Source organism: Lepidochelys kempii, chromosome 15, assembly GCF_965140285.1.
Source record: "Lepidochelys kempii isolate rLepKem1 chromosome 15, rLepKem1.hap1, whole genome shotgun sequence".
Taxonomy (NCBI): Eukaryota; Metazoa; Chordata; order Testudines; family Cheloniidae; genus Lepidochelys; species Lepidochelys kempii.
In genome coordinates this window covers 16804320-16828164 of record NC_136394.1, presented here as the reverse complement: position 1 = coordinate 16828164, position 23845 = coordinate 16804320, and the positions used below count along the sequence as shown (strand labels likewise).

The following is a 23845-nucleotide window of genomic DNA, read 5'->3' as shown; positions in this document are numbered from 1 at the left end:
GATTTGTTTCTGTCCTTTTCCTAGCTGCAGTAAACAATGTACAGCTCTCCTCCCCCAAAAAGTTGTTCTGAAACTATTCTGATATGTGGGGCTGGAGAATTGGGACTAGGAAGGAAGAAGGGAACTTGCCAATAGAATCCGTAATAAACACAGGTGGTTCTCTTATTTCACAGGTGGCTCTCTTATTATTTGGTGTGCAAATTTGATGTCCTCAAACTGATTTATTCTTTTAGGTGTGTGGAAAAGGAGATGTCTCTTTTTTAATTACTGTCTGTCTCTTTTTATTATTTAATTCCTGCCTGGATTTTCAATCCAGAAACATTTGCTTTTAAACTATACTATAATCCAGTTTAAATTATGTTCTGACTTGATGGATCTTAAAAAGGCCATTTAGCAATCCTTCCTTCAGCTTTGACTAAGACATTAAGGCTCATTAGAGAAAGGGTACACTTAATGGAATCATTCCAGGAGAGAGACGGAATTTAGGTTACCCTGCACTCGTTAACTCAGTGCCAGAGACTTTCTGTGTTTCTCCATGTTTGTGCTGAATTGTTTCTCTTTGGCTTGTTCAGATAATACACTGTTTGCTCTTGGTCAGGAGTAGAAATGTGAGACCTTTCGGTCAGAGAGGGCTGTCACAATCAGAATTCCTTTTCATTTCCTGTACAGTTATACATCATGACTCTGAGTCTTATAGAAGCAACCAGGCTTTTAACTGCTTTAAAAAATTTAATTAATACTGTGCTTAATTACCATTCCCCTCTATTGAATTACCATTCGTTCGCTCTTGCATCTTGCAGATTTTTTTCAGCTTTGAAGGGGGGAAAGGATAAAATTTAGTTCTTAAATTGCTGATTTTATAGCATGGATCTTGTGCTAAACTGACCTGCTGTCAACAAATATTTAAATTAGTTCCCTTGCATGCTAAATAGATGAAAAGTGCTACTTTTCCAGGTTACCATCTGCAGCTTTTCTTGTCAATCCTTCTACTGCATAGAGACTCCTGCTCACAAACAGCCCCAGGATTCAAATCCTGGCCATGGATTTTCAAGTGCATAAAGAGAGACCCTGCCTACTTGACTTGCACCAAAAAATGAATTCTCTGCAAAACAATCTTGCACAGAATGGCTGTTCACCATGAAGTTATGGAGGAAGGATGGTCCAGTGGTTAAAGCACTAGCCTGGGCTGTAGAAGATCCAGGTTTAGTTCCTACTCCACCACAAACATCCTGTATGGCCCTGGGCAAATCTAGTAGTGTCTTTCTGCCTCAGTTCCACATCTGTAAATGGGGATAAATAGGGAAGTACTCTGTCACATTAAAGATTGAGGCACTAGGATACTATGGTGATGGGGGCTGTGTAAGTACCCAAAGTAGGTAAATGTTAATAGCCCCCTCCTTTGGAATCAAAATACACAAACAAATATGGGAGTGTGTGTAAATAATACTCTAATCCTTGTACACTGTTTCAGATGGTGCTGAGAAAAAAGGGGTTCAGCAGAATGTCATAAGTTACTGTATTGTGGATATATTTTGTTCCAGGTGTATATTTAGTATGTGACAGTTTAACAGTCTTCCTTGAGAAGCCAGAACATGTTGTAGTACATGAAGCTTGCCCAGCAGAATTAATTCATTACCATTTGGACCAACAAGTGCAAGAGTAGTAGTAATATAGAATAAAATCTGTGAACCCTATACCATTGCCTTAACTTTTTCCTATACTCCTTTTCTTGGTGTGGGGAACATATTGAGCTACAAAGCTCTGTGGTGATCTCTAGTCTTCCACAGAGGGGAGTTAGGTCCAGCATGATGCTTTACAATGTGGATCTGTAGAAAAGCTCTGATCAGAGATCACTAGTTACCAAGTCACGGTGGCACTAATGAATAAGAAAGAGTTGGTTCTTTTCTCTCTCTACCTCTGCAAAAGGAAAACCCTGCTCCAATTGTTCTGTTGGAAAAGTAACAAGGATCATCCCCACTAAATGGGGAAGCTTGGCCTATACAGGTAATGTTGTATAATGAGGAGTTGGGATCAATTCAACTTGAGGTTTCCTGTATGGGAAAGCTAATGTGTAGCGATTTTGGAAACTAGGCTGTAGTGAGTATTCTCCTATCCCTTTGAGACCACTGTATAGCTTGGCTTTTGCTGCCTAGTGAAGTATGTTTTCACCAGGGGACAATCTAGAATGTGGTTGTCCTAACTAGTTATTTTATCTTATTTTTTGATTCGGGGAAGGATTCTTCTAAGATCACATCATTTCTCTTACTCACCCCCCACCCCCTGGGAGTTTGGCAACACTGCAGCATTGGCCACCTAAGGGGATAGGTGCTAGAATGTCACAGGAGGTTTGTCTTGCCAGAGGCTGAGCATGCTGTGTTCCCATTCCTGGCAGTGGGGGACCATGCTCAGTCACCCAGATGGCCCCATTCTGTTACTGTTTCCAGAGCCTGATGTCTCTGAATGTTGAATTCCAAGGAAGGAGGGGGAAAAAGCTATGTCACAATGCACCAGTTATACCCTCTGTGCCTATTAATGATTAATTTATATCTTTTCTCCAAAGAAAAGTGACTGGGAATTAGTTATCAAAATGAATTACTTTCAAGCTTTATCTGTCTTCCAATCCTGCAAGCATGATAATAAATACATGGTAACGGTAGCATTATATTTCCCCTGTCTGCCCTCCCACCTACATGAGGCAGAATTGAACTCAGACTGACAGAAGTGGAAAAGCAGCAAAGCATAAATCTTGGATTGGAGAGAGCTGGTTGCGTGAGCTTCTTCTAAATAGTTTTGTCTGGTGAAGGAAAGGGCACGGGAGGTGAGACATTGGGGAGATCACTGCAGTACTGTCAAGGTGCCATTGGCCTGTGTCAGGGGAACATTGAGTAATTTGCCTGTTGAAGCATGACAGGATAGAGAGAGTATTTAGATGAAGGTTTTCAGATGCAGGCTTTCTTAAAATGACAGTAAATTAATAATTAAGCTTAAGTAAGTAGCCTACATTTTATACAGAGAAACAACATTCCATAACTCCCCCCTGAGTGCTAGGAAAATCTCCAAGATGTTCCCCCTCTCTGAAATGGGATTCTCTGACAAAGCCCTTTGGATGATCTTTCTCCATGTATCACCCCATTCCCCTATACCACTATGACAGCATATTTCCGCTGGCATCCTTTTAGCCCAGGACAGGGCCTCTTTCAAAACACATCACTGCATTACAGTCACACAGAAGAGTGGTGTCTGAGTGACACAAAATGCCACTGAATTATTATGTCCCACGCCACTGTTGCCATCTCCTCATCTTCACACATGCTACTGACTGTGAGGCATTGGGTTAGTTGCCTGACCTTGCGTTTCAGTCAGTGTAGTACAAAATGGAGTTCAAAAAATATATATCAGACTTTGCTGAGAAGCAGGTACATTGTGACCTGCACTTTCCTCAGGGAAATAACTTCAAAAAGTGAGGAAAATTGAACTGACGACATTAAAACAACTTTTCCAGGCAACTTTCTCTTTAGGGACAGCAAACACTGAACAAACTTGAAAGAGGGTGAGGTTTATCTGTAGAGTGCATGTTCAAAAAACAACAATTAGACTCTTAAGGAAGTATAATAAAGAGGAGAAAGCTAAGGCAGTTTCTTAATTAGCTTATTGATGCTGTATAGGATCATAGCATATGGCTGTCCTGGGGCTTATATGAGTACAGTGTTTAATTCCTGCTAGTGAAGAGCTGTTAGAGTTCTGCCTGACAGTTCCTGATGTTTAGCTTGTAACAGAAATAAATTATGCATAGATTTTAGTAGCAGAGACATAGCCTAGTTACATGCAACCTTAATGCTTTACAACCGAGTCTAAGGTATAAATTAAAGTTGTACACTTGCTTATTGCCTTCTGTCATTTCCTTAGGAAGGAATTATAGGTCCCTTACCTCTTGGCTCTGAATGAGGGGAACTAGAAAATGTATGTCACCATGGTTTGACGAAAAGTGAGTTCACAACAAAACTCACCGATACCAACACTTTTGGAATGGGGTTGATGTAGAAAGTGGGCATAGTTTTACACTATTCTGTATACCTAATGGATACAGAGGCCTTCCCTTTTTACACAAAGTAATTCAGAGATTCTTTTCACATGGCAACAGACGCACATGGTAGGACAAGCAGAGCCTCTTATCTTTCTCTCAGAGCAAAAAATGGAAAAATAATTTTGAAGCTAAGCAGCCACCAGCCATTCCAGTATTCTCTTGCAGCATGTTTTGGAGCAGCTCAGTGTTATAGAAGAGCAAAACAAGGCTCCCACAACTAGGTCATATTAAAGGTAACCAGCAAATATTTTAAGTAGTACATGTATTTTTATGGGCTGAATGCCCCACATAGCAAAGGGCAAACCTCACAGCTGCAACTGAACTTTGTCCAGCTATGCTGGAAGGACAAGAGGCAGTGGATGTGGTTTAAATTAGGAGGCAACTTTATTATCTTGAATATATGGGAGTACCCAGCAAATAAATTGTACAGTGCAGGTTGTCGTCATTTCCAGAATCCTTTCCAGATACATGGGTGGCTGCTGTGAACCCTCCCTCTTTCCAGTCTGGTCCCAGCCATCCTGCTGCTGTAATCCTGCCCCACTCTCCCCTCGTATGAGGGTTAAGGGGCCTAGAAAGGAGGGTGGTTGACTCCCTGCCATACCAGATATAGGCACCTTGAACCCCCTTGAATTCCTCAGCAATTTTAATGGATGCTTCTTTTACCAATCAGTTTTATCAGATCATCTTATCCGTTCCATAATAAGTACCCGCACTGCACATCTGTCACAAGCTGTGACATTTATAGCCTAAGCCACTTGCCCCATCCCACCAGGTCCCAAAACCTCTTTGCCTTGGCCAATCTGGCAGTGAGGGAAAAATTCCTTCCCAGACCCCAAGAAAAGGGGTGACTATTGTAATGCCCATACATGGTCATGATGAAACCCAGTCCTTTAACTGCTTCTGAGGGTGGGAAGATGGGTGCTGCCAGGCCACTCAAGGTGAAAGAGGGCTTTATGCCCTGTGTAGTTCCTGTAAATACCCCCGCTCTTCTGCTTGGCTAGGGGAGTACCCCCGCCCCCACCCCCAGTCTAGCTGTGCAGCTTCCTGCTCCTCCCCAGTCAGCACTGGTAAAGTCTCTTTCCCCTTTTACTCCCCTGCTGTGAGCTGGAGAGGGTGGCCTTAAAGAGACAATGACCTCTTTCCTTCCAGCCTGCTGGAGGAGGACCCCATCAGTTATGTTAATAGGGCAAATACCCCTCTCTTCCATCCAGCCGGCCATTGGACCATTCATTTAAGGTGTGATGGCAACATTGTTAAACCATACTGCTGGTTATTCCATCCTTGGTTATCACGGGGAGCTCCTTAAATCAAAGAATTACGACTTGAGAGTGAGGAAGGCAACTGTGAGCTTTCTTGATTGTGTCTACACTACGTAGGTTTCTCCAGAGCACAGACTAAACTCCCTGTTACAGCTCTTGGCTGCTGTACAGCCGTTTGCCAGTATTTGACCGATTTAAAAAACAATATAGATTTTGAATAGATAAAAGGGCCTCTGCCACATAGGGCAGCCACTGCCGCTGAAGCTGTATTCTGTTGGGACTACCCCAGTATTTACGTGCTGCAGTGCCTCTGAAGTGGCTCTTCTCTTCCATTCCTGCCCACGCTGGATGGCTGTCCCCTGCCAGCCTTCCCCTTCAGAGACCTCCTGTTCTCACCCTTTGGCCTTAGGTTTCTTACCATCACCTGACTTCAGGCTGCTCAGATCCTGACCTTGCTGCCCTCTGCTACTATTGGGTAACCTTCTTTAATGTCAGTGACCTCTCCACTGCCAGCCAGTTCCCACTGGCTTCCTTGTGTCCTATGCCACCTCCGGCTGACTGACTCTGTCCTGCTCACCCTATCTGGTTCCAGGACCTCTTTTGCATCACAGGTTCCTTTTCACTTTCTTTGGGTTATTAGGATCCATAGTCCCTAAATCTCAGTTAAATTGCTTGGGATTCAATGAGGAGCGAAATGTGGAATTCATCACATCTCTGTCTGAAATGGGAAAAAAAGGGTTGGCTTGAAATGAGTTATGTGCTGAAGGTAGCACTTGCCATTTGGGACATTCTGCAATAAAAGTACACACAGAAATTCAGAACAATTTACTACATGTGTTCTTAATAATTACCGGTCATCTTTGGCAAACATCTGACAGGACTGTGGACTGGGATTGAGTCTCACAGCTGATGGGTGAAACAGGCAATACATTAAACCCAGCCTTGCAAAACAGTCATGGCAACTTATCAGCCCAGGCCTGGAACTTAGCCACCTATGTTGTGCTGGTAGAAGTAATGGAGCTAATGATGCATTCCTTACTAGTCAAGCAAGAAGAATTAAGCAAAACTAATTTAAGCTAAAATTGTTCAGAGAAGCAGAAAGACAGTAGCCTAAACTAGGTGGTGGTTGGCAGAATTCATGCATTGTCCCAGGCACAATGACGCCAAGGCTTCAACCCTTGTTCAGGTCTGGGTAATTCTTCCAAAAAAACAGTGCGACAAATGAGTGCCCCATATGCCATAGCTATGCCAAACCTAAGTATTCCTTGGAGTGCATCAAAAAAGAAAAACAATTTTTAACTTCACAAAAAATATCCTCTCCCCTCAGAGAGGTACGAGGGCACTTTAAACAAAGTATTTTTCATGACAGATGAACCAGCACTGAAGGACGATGGTGACTGTGTTATTCCCTAACATTCTGCTCTCATGCTTCTTGGACAGCTCTACATGATGACAAACGATACTGCTTTTCAGCAAGATGGCTGACACCAGCAGTCATTTTGGAAACAGGAGTTTTACTAAAACAGATTGTGTATTGGAACTCTCTGGTTACGTTCTCCAGACCCAACGAAGAGCTCTGTGAAGCTCAAATGCTTGTCCCTTCCACCAACAGAAGTTGAGCCGATATGTCCCCTACCTTGTGTCTCTGTAACCCTTTCGTCCCTACCTTTTCACGTGTTCCTGTTTAACTATCCTAAAACATGCTGCTTGCCCTGTGAACTTTCAGATTGCCAGGGGAGAATAAAAGAGGGGTTGCTGTTCTTCAAAACAACATTGATTTTTTTGCATTGAAAGAATACAAATTAAGTACCATGCATTTAACCTCTTTACAAATCTTGCTGTTGAGGATGATTTGTGTATGGCTCTGATAGCTGCACACCTATCCCAGAGGTGGTGAAAGTCAACCCTGTTACTGCAGACTTAAATGTTACATTGAGACTTGCATATCATATAGGGGCCTATGTGATTGTCATTACAGTAATATCTAAAGCAAGGATGGATTCCTCACATCCTCCTCATTTCTTTCTATAGTCTTTCATACCAGCAGACCAGATTCCTAATCTGATGAGTTTCCACTCTGATAGGTCTTTACTTTTATTTAACATTTACTCGGTGTTCCTCCATTTTGTTTTCCTAGGGAAAGGAGATATTTAAACAGCTATACAAATCTTCTTCCATTAGTCCTGCCTACAGATCAGTATGCAAGACTTTTGAGATGTGAGAGAGAATCCAGGTCACTTTCTCCTTCAGCGGAAAGGTGGGGGAGGGAGGGATGACAAATCCAGGTGTGAGATTCTGTACAGTACTGTTTCTGTGCTTTGCTGCTTTTAAATGAAATCAGTCATGCACTTATACTAATGCGTAAGGGATTCAATATTTTGCTGCTAGCAGAAGATTAGGATGCGTTCCTGGCTATGTGTGTCCTAAGAGCATCTTTATTTGTTCAGACTAATATTGTCCTTTGTGTATTCCAATATGGCTTGAAGGGATACTATGAATATTTTTGAAGTGTAATGTACATTTAAAGCTCTCTTATTTATACTACGGGAGCCCTCTTTTGAGGAGGACTGAAGAGCAGGAATCAACAAGAAGGCAGAGTTCCTTGTGCAATCAAAGAGATAAGTGAAGTGTTGAGGTTAAAATGACCAGTATCTCTGTGCAAAACTCTGAACATGAGAACTCCTCTCGGATCAAAGAGTTTAAGGAGATTCATAGCTTAGGGCTAGAAAGGACCATCAGATCATGTAGCCTGAGCTTAGGGTTGCCAGTTTTGGTTGGACATATTCCTGGAGGTTTCATCACATGACCTACTTTTTAATTAAAGATCAGTGTTTAATTCCTGGAAACTCCAGAGCAATCCTGGAGGGTTGGCAACCCTGTGTGAGCTCCTGTATAGCACAGACTGTAGAATTTCTGCCAGTTACAACTTGTATTGGGCCCAAGGAGACTCCTCACAAGATTTTAATAATTGGAGTTTCCCCCCCAAATATTTTCTTATTTTTTTAAAACCCGTTCTCATGCTGGTGAAAAGTTGCTGCATGAACAGCACTGGAGACGGAAGTCCCACAGAGATGCTAGAAGCGAGGATGCAGCCAGTCAGATATGTAGCAGCTGGATTCTCTTCACCAGGTAGTCATGCTGGCGTATAGAAGAAGCTGAAGTACCCATCCATTTGGACAGGCAGATTTATTTCATCTATAACAATATTTTCATCTATAACAATATTTTCCCCTTCATGCATTTTTGAAAAGTCACATGGGACTCGGAGCCTGATGCCTCAACCACAGAAAACCATCTCAGACTTCGCTGAGACCTCTGCTGAGCCCAGATACCATGGGCTAGATTCTCAGCTTGTGTATATCATCCTAGCTCTATCAAACTTAACAGACATACGCTGATTTGCCCCAGCCAAAGTTCCGGCCCCATATTTTATCCTGTTTCCTCTCTCATACCCCAGGAACACAAACTTCAATTCTCCTTTGATTAGAGATATAAAGGTATGTTTGTGTCTAAAAATGTGTGGGCAATGATCAATGAAAAGCATAACTCTGTACCTGTTACAAATCTGTTTGCCACATGTTGCGTACATGTCTGTTGCACACAGTTCGGAAATTTCTGGATCTGTAATCACTAAGCCCTGGTGAAGCTTCCTCTTCTTTCTCTGGAATGTTGCACTGTCCAGGCAGCCTACAAATCCTCTTTTATGTCTACTGGATACTGTGGAGTATTCATTAGTTTTTATCACTCTGTTGAAAGGAGGTAGTTTTAGAAGTTCTGTTCAGAGGCTTTCTTTTTGAGCAGAGATTGACTACCCTTTGATTTTATCCACATGGTATAAATCATTCGATGTATCAACATAAAGTATCAGTATAGAAGGTTAGCTGCACAACTTGCTTAGCAAAGAGCTGTGGGACTAAATCTCTGTACGTTTTGCTGAAAATGTACATTTGAGTGATGTGCATGGCGAAGAGGACAAGATATGAAGTAATAATCTCATGTTGGTTTCAAGTGACCCTCTTCCCTTTATAAGATGAGATATACAGTGAAAGGGGGAGAGGTATACATCAATATGATGATATGGGGGGTGGTATAACATAATTCTGTTACAGTTTCTGGCGTCTTAAACTATAACAACCACCAGAGTCCTCGAAGTATAATCCTATCAAAGGCATAACTGAGGTTGCAAGCCCTTTAGAGACTGGACTGGTGCAATGTTAAAGTGTAAGAAGTAGTGCACTCAAGTGCCTGCCCATTAGAGAGGATAGAGAATTGCAATTATGAGCTTAAAGATTGCTCCTTTAGCTTCTACCATGGTCTAGTCCCCTCAGTCATTTTCTTCTCCACGTTCAAATATCTCCTGAAGATATGCTTCTCCAATGACAGCGACAAGAAATTAGCCGACTGAGAATGACATGGTTGAGGGACACTTGGTGGTGAGCTGCCTCTGAAGAAGGGTGCAGAGGTAGGATGGATGTTTGTGAGGAAGTAAGGACAGGAGAGAAAGAGGAGGTAGAACTGGTGAGAGCAGAAGAGAAGCCAAGAGGAACTTTGCCTCTAGGGATTAGTGCTGAAGGCCATGCTACACAGAGGAAACTTTGATCTACACACTTGTGGATAGGGGCCATAAAGGTGGCATTTCCTCAACTTTCAGGCCTCCCTATCTCAATCCTGGAGTTGGCTGAGGAGCGTTTCAGCCCCAGTGCAAATTAACTCCTCAGGGCTGCTCTAACTTGCTCTGGTTTGGAAGGACCCCTATGAGCTGTTATACTGAGATTGCCAGAGCACATCATGTTTCAGCCCAGGCTCTTCCCTCCTCACCAAACCCCCCTGCTGAGGGGTCCAGCTGTGTGTGGTATAGTGCTGTCATCCAATCATTCCCCGATAAAAGGGGAATCCCCAGCTGCTTTTTATGTGCACTGCCTGAGCTGCACTGAGGGCACTTAGTGTAGGGAGGAATCTGGACTCTGTGGATTTAGTCTACTTATGAAGCTGTTGGTGCACTGTCCCCTTGGGAGCCAGGGATGTTTGCTGGGAGCTGGAAAAAACCCTGTTTCATGCCTACAACTGTGTTGTCCCTGGCTGTCTAACCCCCACAATGTGCAGAAACCCGGTGACCCAGCTGGGCACAGTCCCAAACACCAGATATCTACAAAAGCAGGTGTATCTCCATGACTTAGGTATAAATAGAGGACACATCCTGTCAATAGTGTTCCAGAAGGGAAGGTGGAATGTAACCAGTTGTAGTAACCTTGCTGTGTGCTAGTGATGACATTAAAACCCTGACACCTGGTGACGCTCAGTCCATTTTCGTTACAGCATTAATAATCTACTAATCTGATTCTTTTTATTTTATGTTTATCCCAGGATATTAGAGAGACAAGGTGGGGTCAGGTAATATCTTTTATTGGACCAACTTCTGTTGGGATGAGAGACAGACATTCCAGCTATATTCTGAAGAGCTTTGTGTAGCTCAGAAGTTTGTCTCTTTCATCCAACAGAAGTTGGTCCAGTAAAAGACCTTACCCACCTTCTTTCTTTTTATTTTAGTTTGTTACATGCTAATGTACTGTTGTGATATATGAGAATTTATTTTTAATGCAATTGTGTCTTAAATTTCAATACTTTAATTCATTAAGTCAAGGGACACAGAGGACTTCTAATATTGACAAGTTGAGTTTTTCTTTGTTGATGTATTTGCAAAATATATGTCTATGCTTGTCTACATTAATGTTAATCCTAAAATGTATAAATAAAAAGAAAAGGGAAATACAAAATCCCTAATGTTGCTGAGAGCTAAAGCCACAAAATACATGAAATGAACATTATTGTAAGTATGTATCATAAATGAGCCATTTAAAATTCTCTTCTGAATGGGTAATGAGAAGATGGGGGAGGGAAAAAATTCAGTGTGGAGTAATCTGATCATTTCTTCATTACAATTCAGTCAGTTTTCCTTAAGTTTAGAAATAAAAAGAATTAAAATATATAATAGGGGAATAGGAAATAGGACATGTAACTCCAGGTGGTCCATTCTCATTGTATATCTGCCACCCTTCAGCTTAACAAGTAGTTTTAATGTAGTTGAAAGCGGAGCATCTCTCAGCATAATTCTTATAACTGCTATAAGGTACCATAGAGAACTTGAATCCTAATTTCAGTTTCACAAAGTTAGAATTCACAGTTGGGCTCTTGATGCTATTGGATTAATACAAGAGGAGAAAATATACCATACAGAATGCTATTTTCCATGTATCCAATGAAAACTCGTCCGTGGTATTCACTTCTCCCACTCCTTATCGGCAGTTACCAGCTGAGATGTATGTTATTGTTTGAGAATAGGATTTATTTATCACTACATTTTACTTGCGTTCTAATTATAGAGAGTTAATATGCTATAACATGCAACTTACAATTAAATGTGTATTCATATTTTGAAAGGTCTCTGAGCAAATGTTTCCTTCTAGTTGTCTAACTAACATCTCAACGTGCCCATAAAGATGTGGAAAATGATTAATTTGTTAATTACATTGAACAATATTGGCAGTACTTAAACTTGAAGAAGAATTGGCTGAATAGTCCAAATGGAAAAGGGCAGTGATTTCATTATCTGGACTTTTGAGAGAGAACATTTTTTAATATGGGGTTGTGAAATTCAAAGACCCTGAAGCTGACACTTTGGCTTTGTTTCTATTGATATTAGTAATGTCTGTCTTTGGTGACAATGGAATGTACTCAAGCATGGTGCAGAAGCATTTTGCCATTTCATTCCCTTCAATTTCAGTGGAAGTAGGGAAGCTAAATTCCCTTGCAATGCTTGGAAAATTTAATGGTAATATGAAATTGGCAGGCACGAGCAGTTAGTTCTTTCAGTGTGTGAGATCCAGAAAAGATAGAGTCCCTGTCTCAAAGAGCTTTACAGTTCAAGAAATTGTCTTCACTGCACTGTTAGTTCAAAGTAGTATATTTGAGGAGCTGCATTCCAGATAAGAGCGGCCACACTGCAAAAGGTGACTTGAGCTATGCTCAAGTTACTGCCTATACACTTGTCACAATACTGACTTGAGCGGAGACACTTGCTTTCTGGGGGCATATCCCTTGGTTCTTTGCACCATTCCAAGCTGCTCCTTCCCCAACCTGTAGTGTAGTTCAGAAGAATGTTTGTTTGTCCGCTGTGGGCACACAGATTGTAGTATTTGCCCAGCAATTTATTACAGCGCACCATTTCCATTGATGGAAACATTTGCATCCAATGAAGTAGGCTGTAGCTCATGAAAGCTTATGCTCTAATAAATTGGTTAGTCTCTAAGGTGCCACAAGTCCTCCTTTTCTTTTTGCGGATACAGACTAACACGGCTGCTACTCTGAAATCCATTGATGGTGTTTGTCTGCACTCCGGTGGGAAGCCATGAATCCAGTTCTAAACGATGAGTTTTGCAAAATGCTGATCTTCATAGCATGGTCGTTTTGGACACACAAGCACCATATTGGGTACGAGATGCAGTGAAGCAGCCTTTCAGCAGTGGCTTGTCACCCTGAGAAGGTGGTGACGTGCTTTCCTGCGGCGAGCACGCAAGCTGTTTGCAGACATGATGCGGGAGTGGACACGCATAATGCAGACGTTCAGAACATAGAACAGCCATACTGGGTCAGACCAAAGGTCCATCTAGCCCAGTATCCTGTCTTCCGACAGTGGGCAATGCCAGATGCCCCAGAAGGAATGAACAGAACAGGTAATCATCAAGTGAGCCATCTCCTGTCACCCATTTCCAGCTTTTGGCAAACAGAGGCTAGGGACACCATCCCTGCCCATTCTGGCTAATAGCCATTGATGGACCTATTCTCCATGAACTTACCTAGTTCGTTTTTGCAGCCTGTTATAGTCATTGCCTTCACAACATCCTCTGGCAAAGAGTTCCTCAGGTTGACTGTGTGTTGTGTTGTGTTTGAAGAAATACTTCCTTTTGTTTGTTTTAAACCTGCTGCCTATCATTTGGTGATCCCTAGTTCTTGCCTCCTGGGAAGGAGTAAATAACACTTCCTTATTTACTTTCCCCACACCAGTCATGATTTCATGGACATCTATCATATCCCCCCTTAATCATCTCTTTTCCAAGCTGAAAAGTCCCAGTCTTATTAATCTCTGCTCATACGGAACCGTTCCATACCCCTCAGCATTTTTGCTGTCCTTTTCTGAACCTTTTCCAATTTCAGTATATCTTTTTTTTTTTTTTTTAAGATGGGGCAACCACATCTGTGCAATGTCCCTGTTCAGACCTGTGATTCTGACCTATGATCACAAGCACTGAGTGAATGATCGGGTAGCATGATCATGCTGCCAGAAGCTGCAGCTCATGGTAGCATGGCAGGGAGGTGATGGTAGAAGACTGAAGCTGGGCCTGAACCTGGGCTGGCTGTTCACCCACTTGCTGGCCATAATACCCAGCATGTGTTCGAACATATCCATTTGCTGCTGGTGCTCCTCACTTTGCTACTGGTGGACCTGCTGTCTCATGGGCAATGTGTTCAGCCACCATCTCCTCCCTCTCCAGCATCCTCTCAGCTGCAGTCTGGAATTGCCATTCCTGCTCTCGTGCCTTCCTCTGTAGCTCAGAGCAGAGGTCCAATCTTTTGCCAACGTCCCTACGCATCTCCATCAGAAGGTCCTCCCTTGTCCTCTTTCTGCTTCTCAGGTTCTGGCAGATGGGCCTGTAAAGGGAAACAAACAGTATGTCATTTTGCTTTTTTTCTTTTGTTTGTGACAGAAACATTACTTCCCCTAGACTATGCATCACAGCTAGGCAAAAGTTGCAACTTTATTCTCAGTCACATCTGCTCCATTTCATAACCCAACTTTCTCCTCTGAAGCTGCAGGATTCCAGGGTTGCTGGCCATCTTAACAATGGCAAGTGCTTTGCATCTATTCTTAAACCTAAACCTTAAAAATGTTTTGTGGAGGTGGGGGCAGGCCTGAGGCAGCAGAAGAGTACCAGTTAGGTTCTTCAGAGTGGTAGCCGTGTTAGTCTGTATCAGCAAAAACAACGAGGAGTCCTTGTGGCACCTTAGAGACTAACAAATTTATTTGGGCATAAGTTAAGTTCTTAACGCTTTCAGGCTGTGGTGGATTTGGAAGATATTAATTTACTGGAGATTTCTCAGTGGAAGAGAGAGCTCTGAAACAAAATCAATTATATAGGCCACAAAGCTGTTTTGCCATCTTGTGACTAGTCCAAATTAATGACTGATAGTGAAAAGTGAGCTACGAGGGAGGTTGTGCGAAGTTCGCCCTGCCTAGAAACTTGACAGAAAGACCAGTTGGATACCCTACTGTATGAGACATTCTACTGCATAATTCCACAGGAATGGAGTAAAATTTGAGCCAATATAAAGAACTACATGTAGAAGTAGACAAACTACCCCCCCAGCTGCTCCAAGCTCATCGTCAGAAGCAAGCTCCCCACAGACCAGGACACACGAAGTCAAAGTGGCACCAGACCCTACCAGACCAAGAGATGCAAAACCTGCAAACGTATATCTCCTCTGCTACAATGATCAATACACCGCACAATACACGTCTCAAGATTCATGGGTCCTACATATGCCTATCACAACATGTGCTGTACCTTAGCCAGTGCAATAAATGCTCCAATAACAACTATGTGGGTGAAACCAGACAATCGCTATGCTCTTGAATGGACTCTCACAGGAAAATGATAAAAGACGACAACACCGTGTCACCTGTGTGTGAACACTTTTTTTTCCCCACAAAGTGATCACTCTATATATGACCTATCGGTCCTCATCCTACAAGGAAATCTGCACAACACTTTCAAATGACGAGCCTGGGAGTTTAAATTCACATTATTGTTGGACACTAAAAATCATGGTCTTAGTAAAAACACTGGATTTATGGCTTATTACAACAATGTATAACCCACTAACCTCCCACTAATGAGAAGTGGGAGGACTTCAGTGTTTGAGTTCTATTCGAAGGCAGCAGAGAAAGGCCAGTGCACTGCAGACAGTGCAGGCTACTGCTTTGTTTCTGTGTAAACAAAAAAACTGTGTAAGTTTCTGCACACTAGTTTCACCTCTGCATTGACACTGGCATGATTAAGGGTTGAGACAAAAAAAGTCCTGGTATTGGAAGCAACTTCTTGTTTGTATGCACGAGAAACCATCAGCTCCGTAATTGTGCAGTTTTCAGCTTTATCACGTGCTTTTGACTAATCAGAGATCATGTAGTGAAAAATGCCTTTTTTAAAATTTTTACAGGTAGACTCTTGCTTCTGTTGGTGCAACTTAGTGCCAACGAAAGTGAAAATGTATAGAGTCTGATTAAATAAACCTTAGCCCTTTGTATTTCTGTTTAATCTTAATATCTGTTGTCTCATGAAACTAAAAACATGTTGTATGTGAAGAGACTTGTCTGCTTATTTTTTAATTCCTGTGGATTCATTGGAAATATGCTGCTACTCTGGAGTCTTTGGTTTGGGGATGATTGTAACTTTGCAAACTCCTCAGAAAAACCTCTACAAATGATCTGTCTGATTTAAGATGATAAAACTCACAGAAGAAACACTTCCAGCTTGTAGGCCCTGAAAGGTAGTGCTCTTACTTCAAATGAATTTAGCTGAGAAGGGATTAAGGGTTTGGCCTGTTCTGTGTAATAACTGGGATAAGTATTGTGCATGTAGCTGTGACACATGAGGTTTGAGCTGCAATGGAAGCCCAGAAGAATGAGCAGATCAAACTTCCTATAACCATCTAATCCAGTTTTCATTCAGAGTTGTTAATTTGCAGGTTTGTGGTCCATGCTTTTCAGACACTAGGCAAAGAATATCCCATGGTTTGTCAGACTTTCTCCAGCTGATCTGCTTTTCATTACCAGAAAACTCCCAGGGTTGATCCACATGTGCTGGGTTCTTCAAAAATATAACACAAAGCAGCGTAGATTTGACCTTTATTGTAAAGGTTACGGTGCTAAATGTTTCTTTTGCATTTGTTCTTTGTCAGGAATGTAAGTTCAGATGGCGCAGAAGCTCGCAGAAGACTAAGAGAGTGTGATGGCTTAGTGGACGCTCTCCTTCATGCTCTACAGTCTGCAGTAGGCAAGAAGGATACAGATAACAAGGTGATCTTGTGTATTACAATTTGGATGAGTGTTTGCATTTGTTGAGGGGTTGAGCTCTGACTTCACTAGAAGCTGAGTTTTATTTGCTCATGCAAAATAGGTCTGCATTTGTCTAAGGATATTCTGGAAGGATAATCTAGTTTCATAAATTGGGTCATCCGAGTGATACCATTGTTAGCTTGTCTGATATGAGTAAGGAATATTAGAGGTGGGGGAAGCAAGTGGAAAGATAATGCTACAGTAAATGCAATGGCATTTTATTATTATAATTATTCCTCAGTTATTTTATGTTAATGCCCTAAGTCAGAATTGGGGCCCCATTATGATGGGCTCTGTATAAAATATAACTAAGGAGACAGTCCCTACCCAAGGGAACTTGGTCTTGTTGAGACAATATTGTACATATTGTTTCGAGGCTAAATTCTGTTCTCATGCTGCTCCCACTGAAGTCAGCAAGTGTTGATTGCTCTCTAAGGGTACAACTTGGCCCATATGGTTTTACCACATCCCATAACATGTAAGTAACTTATGAGGCAGAAGGCCAAAAGCCTTCATGTACTTGAGAAGTCAGGGAATGTGGTAGAACTTTATTACTCTGAATGCTTTGTTGGTTATATAAAATGTCTTAGCTTTATATTTTTTTCAAACTAATGAGTCTCTGTCTGTATGAGACCTGCAGAAGCAAACTGCATTCGAAAGCTTTGTCACTTAATCACAGACCATTTTGTAAGTTGATTTTGAAACCACCTGATGTTTTCCTTTGCAGCCTACAGAGAACTGTTAAGGGTTAACTATTACTACAAGGTCTGCTTGTACTCCTATTGATTTCAATGCAAGCCCGAAGTTTGGGCCAGAGAAAGTTCAGTTAAATGGGTCTCTTGATGTAGGGGGGAAGGGTGTATCGGAAAAGGAAAATGTTTGATGATATAGTAACTGCCCAGTACATCTTTTATAGTCAATTTGAACTTCTGGTAAATCTATATTCTTTAAACAAGATCTGGTGGTATCTTTGATCAGAGAACCTGCATCTTGCATAGGTGCTATTTATGAAGAGTGTTAAATTTAAAACATTGGCTTAATAGAACCTTAAATTAAGGCTTATTTGATCAAATCCACTTAGAAAACTTCATTCTTCCCTCATGTAACATAAAACTTTGCAAATATGAGGGTGTGTTCGTTTTTTCTTCCAATTTAAATCTCTTCTAACAGTCTGTGGAGAACTGTGTGTGCATTATGCGAAACCTTTCATATCACGTCCACAAAGAGGTCCCAGGAGCCGACAAGTACCAAGAGCTGGATGCAAATCAACCTACCAGCACAGGAGGCTCTCAGAAGAAGAAAAAAGATGACGCTGGCTGCTTTGGAGGAAAGAAAGCTAAAGGTTTGTGTCATAGTGGTCTCATAATCAGGAGTGATTCTTGGAGTCACATCGATGTATTGCTGTGTATACCCGTGCTCCTGCAAGCAAGCTTGTGTAATTTTACTAACATAAGTAACTTCATTGGTGCCAACGGGACTATTCACATGAGTAGAGTTATACAGTTGCATGTTTTCGGACTCTGAGTCTGTTTGCGCAGGATTGGGGCATGTGTTGATCTTCCCTGTTCATTATTACTAAATATTTTAGGAACTATTCTCTCATTGATATGTATGTGTAACATCCATTTAACCATAGTGGTTATGTGCACTGAAGTATGACCAGCCCCCTCATGTCCACTGCTGGCGAAGGCTGATGTGTTTGGCGTCTCATCATGTGCCATTGTTGCCTCATGCATCAAATCCCCTGAAAGTTTCACATTAGTTCCATCCATCTTGCTCCACAGCATTTGCTGATTTATCTGGAAACAAGCCAAGTACACACTAATTTCCATGCATTGTTGTCCCGTCTCTGCCTGTTTCATATTTTTTAATCTATCACATTTTTTTTTAAAAAGCACAACGCCGTCACTCTTACATTCATTTAAATTGCAAATGTGATTCTGGTAGCTTTTAATTGTCAATCACTTTAGACCTGTTCTCTCCCTGTTGGGCACAAGTGTCACAAATATGTTGCATCTCAAGAGGGGATTAATAAAGTCTCAGTAAACCTCCTTTTTATCTTCCTTTCAAATACTGACACTCAACTTATATATTTTCTCATTAGTTTAGGAAATTCAACTTCCAGACTAAATTGCTAAAGTTTCCAAGTTGGGCACCCAGTTCTTTGTTTGTGTGTACTCAGATTACTATAGGTAGCCAAATACTGTTTGGGGTTTTTTTATGTTGATAATTGGCCAGGTATGGAATTGATCTAATTTGAGTCCACATATTTGAGGGCCCAAACCTGTGGTCCTAGGTTTAAAAATTTAGTCCCCCCACATATACTGAACTTAAATAGCTGGTGTCAAGTTGCTCTACTTCAGTGTACTACAGTAGTTATTATAGTATGTACATCAGTAACTACAGTCTGTCTTCAGCTTGACCTAATGTAATTTTAAATAAAAAAAAATAGGTCTTTAGCAATTTGAAAAACTCTTTGAGGAGGCAGAAAACATCACTTGCTTGGCCAGAACTTATACTGTGTATATGAGAAAAGGTAATATGATTTTCTTTACAAACAATTAACTTATGCGCACTTGGGCCATCTGCTCTCTCCATTTGTGGGTCCATATTATCCTGCCACTTGAGAGCAATGCCAATGGGGTGGAAGCATGTGAAAAATAAATCTGATGTGTGAAATATATTCCGTGTGTAGAGAGAGAGAGAGAGCGCATGACTGCTGAGCTCTAATGATTTTCATCTTGATGAGTGAAGAGTCTGAGGACTTCTAAATGACTGCTCTGCTCTTGTATGTCAGATGTCTGTCCACTTCCCATAGGACTGAGCCCTATATATGTTCTCTGTCTGTATATGGTTTCTGAATTTATCAGCCAAAAATTTTGGGGTTGTATTTTGGGGAAAATGGGGGCCAAAAGTGTGAGGGACATTGAGGACAAACTGCCATTGACTTGAGTGAGAGATGCAGATACTTGGTGGCCTCTCAATTTTGGCTCACAATGTTCAGCAGAAAATCCCAATTATTTTTCCCAAGCATGTTTTAGCACTTTTCCCATGCAGCTCTCAGCTGTAAAAATTCGTGCTGTTTTCTAGGATGGAATTGACTAGTAGCAATGCAGAGCTCCCAGCTGCTGATGTGCAGATCAGAAGGGTTGAGAGGGACAGGCAGGCTTAGTATAAAAAAACCCAACCCATTAGTAAGTCTGCTTTTTAAAACATAAATAAAATAATCCTTCTCTTACTTCTAAATTTCTATGAAAATCTAGACTAAAAATTCCTTACTCTTCTCGGTCTAGCACTTGAAAATAGGTCATTTCTTTTGTCTTTTTTTTTAATCTTGTGATGTTTTGTTGTTTTATTTCATGGTCATTGATCATAGCATTTCAAACACCTCTGCCAAGGGCTAGTCTGCCTCCTTTCCCCCCCACTACCTTCAGCGTTTTTGGAAATAACTAAAAAGAAAAAGAACCTTCAGGGGAAAAAACACTCTTTCAGCAGGAACAAGAGGGAGGGGGAAAGTGGGAAGTGTTTTTATTAGTGAGAGTTAGAGCAGCCCTGTAAATTGATTCTGTGCTGTGAAATTCTGCCTCTTTGTGATTGTTCCTTTGTATCTTCTTCCTTCCTATAAACTTTTGTTTTTCCTTTACTGCTTTTCTGGTAATTAGAGGAGTGGTTCAATCAAGGTGAGTCCTTCCAGTACTCTCTTTCCAATATTGCCATAATCTCCTTCCTTCACCTTTTACATGCAAGGATTAGAGGTGGCACAGTGGCCTCACTGACCCAACACGTTCAATACAGGGGTTCTGCTGCTGTCACTTGAAGATCTCTTAGGTGCATGCCAACTGTCCATCTGATGAAGGGGCTATTTCCAGTCTTGTTGGTGCTATTTGGAAGGGGCCACTCTCAGTAAAGAATACAGGGCCATACTCATCTAAAGTTTAAGCCCACTAAATGCATGGAATTGCACTTGGGAATTTGGCCCTATATGCATGTGCTAAGGGATCAGGTAAATGCATATGGCTAAATTTTGCTCACCAAGGATAGTGAGAGACATAGTCTAGTGGTCGAATGTGGGAGTGGGTGCCAGAAATTCCTGTTCTAATCCCAGCTCTTTACTAGCTCCATTTGTCATCCTAGGCAAATCATTTAACCGCATGTTTCCCCCTCTGCAGAATGAGGATAATGCTTACCTCCCTCACCTGTTACTTTTGAGGGTTCATTAGTTCGTACAGTGGCTTGAAGATGAAAAGGGCTGTTGTTTATTGCCATTGATTTGATAGTGGCTGCTGGAATGGGATAGGTTTCAGGTGATGACGAATGATTGCTGCTGGCACAGTGGATTGAAGAAGGCTAGGGTGAAAAGCCAGTGGTGGTCTGCAATGTCATTAGGGAGACCCTGCTTTCTAGCTTCCCACTAATCAGGCCCTGGAACAGGAGTGTTGCTAAGGTGGCACTCCGCCTCTGGGAGGAGCAAATGCCTCATGTCACTTAACTGGGCATTTTTCTAGCTGATGAATTAGCAGCATGTTATTAACTGGCCCTTACAGGGCTCTTTCCCTTTCAGTTCTTCTCACCCAGAAAGATGATGGTTGGGGATTTTGTCCTTGAGGAAAGTATGGTGTAAAATGGAAGGGGGACATGGGATATCCTTTGGGCTTTTTGAGGGAAGCATAGGACTGTTGTGGGAAGAACACTGAAATATTAGTTGTAAATAACACAGGGTCACATCCTGAAGGCCTTACCAACTTTTTAGAAAGCATTTGACCCAGTAAGGATGACAGTACATGAGCCAGAGTAATGTTTTTGATAAGTCCTTATGAGAAGGAAGAAGCTTTAATTTCACATTTTTATATGTAGACCATGTATTACACAAGCAACTTTCTTGCCAGGCTACTTTCCCACACCAGAACACTGTGTGAGCTCTGATAGCCCGGCCCCATAAAACAGGCCTCTCAGCAGCTGCCTGTCTTTTGGCGAGGTTCTGAGCTGGGCTTCAGATCTGGTAATATCATCTTTCTTCTTCTGCGTGTCGGGCAGGAAGGGAAAAAAATCCATAAGCACAAACTTTGCACTTTAAAACTTTTTGTTGTCATCTGCCAGTGGAATCATTAAGCATCGCTGTGCTCCATGACTGTCACCGCAGGAGTGGCTGAATTTGTCAGGGGCTTAGGGCTGAACTTTTGTAGGACAGGGCGATCTTGCATTGTAAATTGTGTGTGACATCGGATAGGGAAGAGATTCATGTCACCCAATTTTGTAATTATGATAAAATTATGATTGGATATTCAAAATTTGTAAATTTAATCCATTTTTACAAGTGCCCGCCCTCTCATGTGGGTGCTGTAGAAACCAATTTAAACCAATACAACTCAATGGTTCAAAAAAGCCATAATTCTGTGAACCTTCCCATCCTCACGCAGACTTCTCTTGGCTCCTCCCCTACATCACAGACTTCTCCTTCCTAATCCGCTCCTCCCCATAGGAAAAACCCTGGACATTTAGGTGTCTTGTAACATGATCTGCAGTTTCCCAACCCAGGCACTTGGTGGACCAACGGGGAAAAGTACTCACTGAGGACTCTCCTCACTGAGAAAATAATGCTTTCCCTTTAAACTGCCAGCTGGTTACAACTGCTGTCCTATCACATGAAAAGAGAAGCTGTTTCTCATGTGACCATGAGGCAAACCACTGAGGGCTTCATAGGTGAAAGCCAGCACCTATACCTTGCCCAGAAATTGAACGGCTGTCAGTGAGGATCACAGAGGACAGGTAGAATGCTTTTTGTATGTGAAATACTGCTTAATAAACAGGCAGCTGCACTCTGCAGCCTAAAATAGGCTTTGTGTCACCTGCGTAAACTGGGTCTTCAGAGATTATGCACAAGACTATCTTGTTTGAATTTAATTAACAATTTAGTTGATGATGCACAAGAAGAGGAATCTAGCTCATTTTCTTACCGCGCTAACTCGGCAGGGCTAACAGCAATAACAAAACCAAACCGTATTTTAAAGTAAATAGATAGGGCTTTGGACAGATCTGTTCAGTAAGGTGCCGCTTTTAACAAGCTTATTTTCAGAGTAGAACTGCCCTGAGTTTGAAACTTGCCAGTGCTAGGGACACAAAACTTAATGGCCTGCAGTAAAATTACCCAAACTAAATTCTATAGATAAAATGGAGGCAAGTTCCTCTGTCTTCATTTAGAGCTTTTCTTTTCCCAACACTAATTTTAAGCCACCCTCCCTTCACTATCCCACTTTTCCTCTGTCTTGGGATTTTTCTTAGCTCTGAGCAGTGACAAGCAGAGCAGGGTTCTCAGCTGAACAGCCAGGTTTGACTGTCACCATAAAAAGTAGCATCCTATCATAATGCCTGACATTTTGTCTTCCTCTGTGTGTCACTAGCTCCCCAAGCAACATATGACTGAGTTTTTTGCATGGCCCAAGAATTGGAGTGAGAGTTTAGGGCTATCACGAATTCCCATCCCTCATTCTGGCAAAGGGATTTTTCAAAAGGAGTGGAACAAACTGTGGTGGTATGAACTTTTGGCAAACAAGAAAACGGGACTTTGTGGTCTGGTACAACTAAGAAAACATGCTTTTCAAACCAACAGAGCTTTAGATGCATGTTTCCAGTGTCTGATAAAGAACAGAAGGGGTAGCCATATTGCACTGGTGTAGGGGCAAACTGTAGTCTTGAGATGAATTTGGTTGGCAGTTGTCACGTTGGTAAAGGTTTTTTAAGAATCTGATCCAGTTACATTGAAGTAAATTGAAGGGCTCCCACTACTCCAGGGGAAGGCGGAACCAGCCGTAAATGGTTTGGGAGCAGTTTGTTTATTTTGGAGCGAAAAATATTGACAAGCTAGTGATGCTTCTTGCATTTCAGACTCGTAGGTCTTTCCCATCTCATGACCAAGTCCTACAACACAGCCAGATTGCTCACTACATTATATTTTCAAGTGCTTTATCCTGTATATTTTTAAATGTCTCAAGTGGTGCAACTTCCAACCCTTCATGTGGGAGATTATTCTGCAGTCAGTAGATGCACTGCTAGCTTGCTTAAATGGGGGTGTTCTGAACTTCATCCCATTGCTCCTAGTTAAACCCCTTTGTACCATCCTAAATAATTCCTTTCCCATCTTGATTATTGTGCAATGTGAAAAGTATGCGATTGCCCCCACACTTAGTTGTTAACCAGAGCTAAACTGTAAATATTGTAGTAATTCTTCATTAAGCCCTCCAGCCTTTTGCTCTTCCTTTAAAGTCTCTCTCTAATCTGTCAATGCTTTTCTGATAGTAAGGAACCCTGAAGTCAACACAATATCAAGGTGTGGTT

The 23845-nt window shown here is 41.7% G+C and overlaps 1 protein-coding gene across 11 annotated transcripts in view; it reads left to right on the top strand.

Annotated features, from left to right (window-relative positions):
• ARVCF (ARVCF delta catenin family member) overlaps positions 1 to 23845 on the top strand; it is a 444466-nt gene that overhangs the window by 350455 nt on the left and 70166 nt on the right. For 10 of the 11 annotated variants that reach the window (XM_073313188.2, XM_073313190.2, XM_073313197.2 and 7 more), the window contains 3 exons: positions 16357 to 16474; positions 17684 to 17855; positions 20176 to 20193. In XM_073313188.2, the coding sequence (XP_073169289.1) occupies positions 16357 to 16474; positions 17684 to 17855; positions 20176 to 20193 (308 nt within the window). The remainder of the gene's footprint in view (positions 1 to 16356; positions 16475 to 17683; positions 17856 to 20175; positions 20194 to 23845) is intronic. The other variant, XM_073313192.2, reaches the window with a different exon arrangement.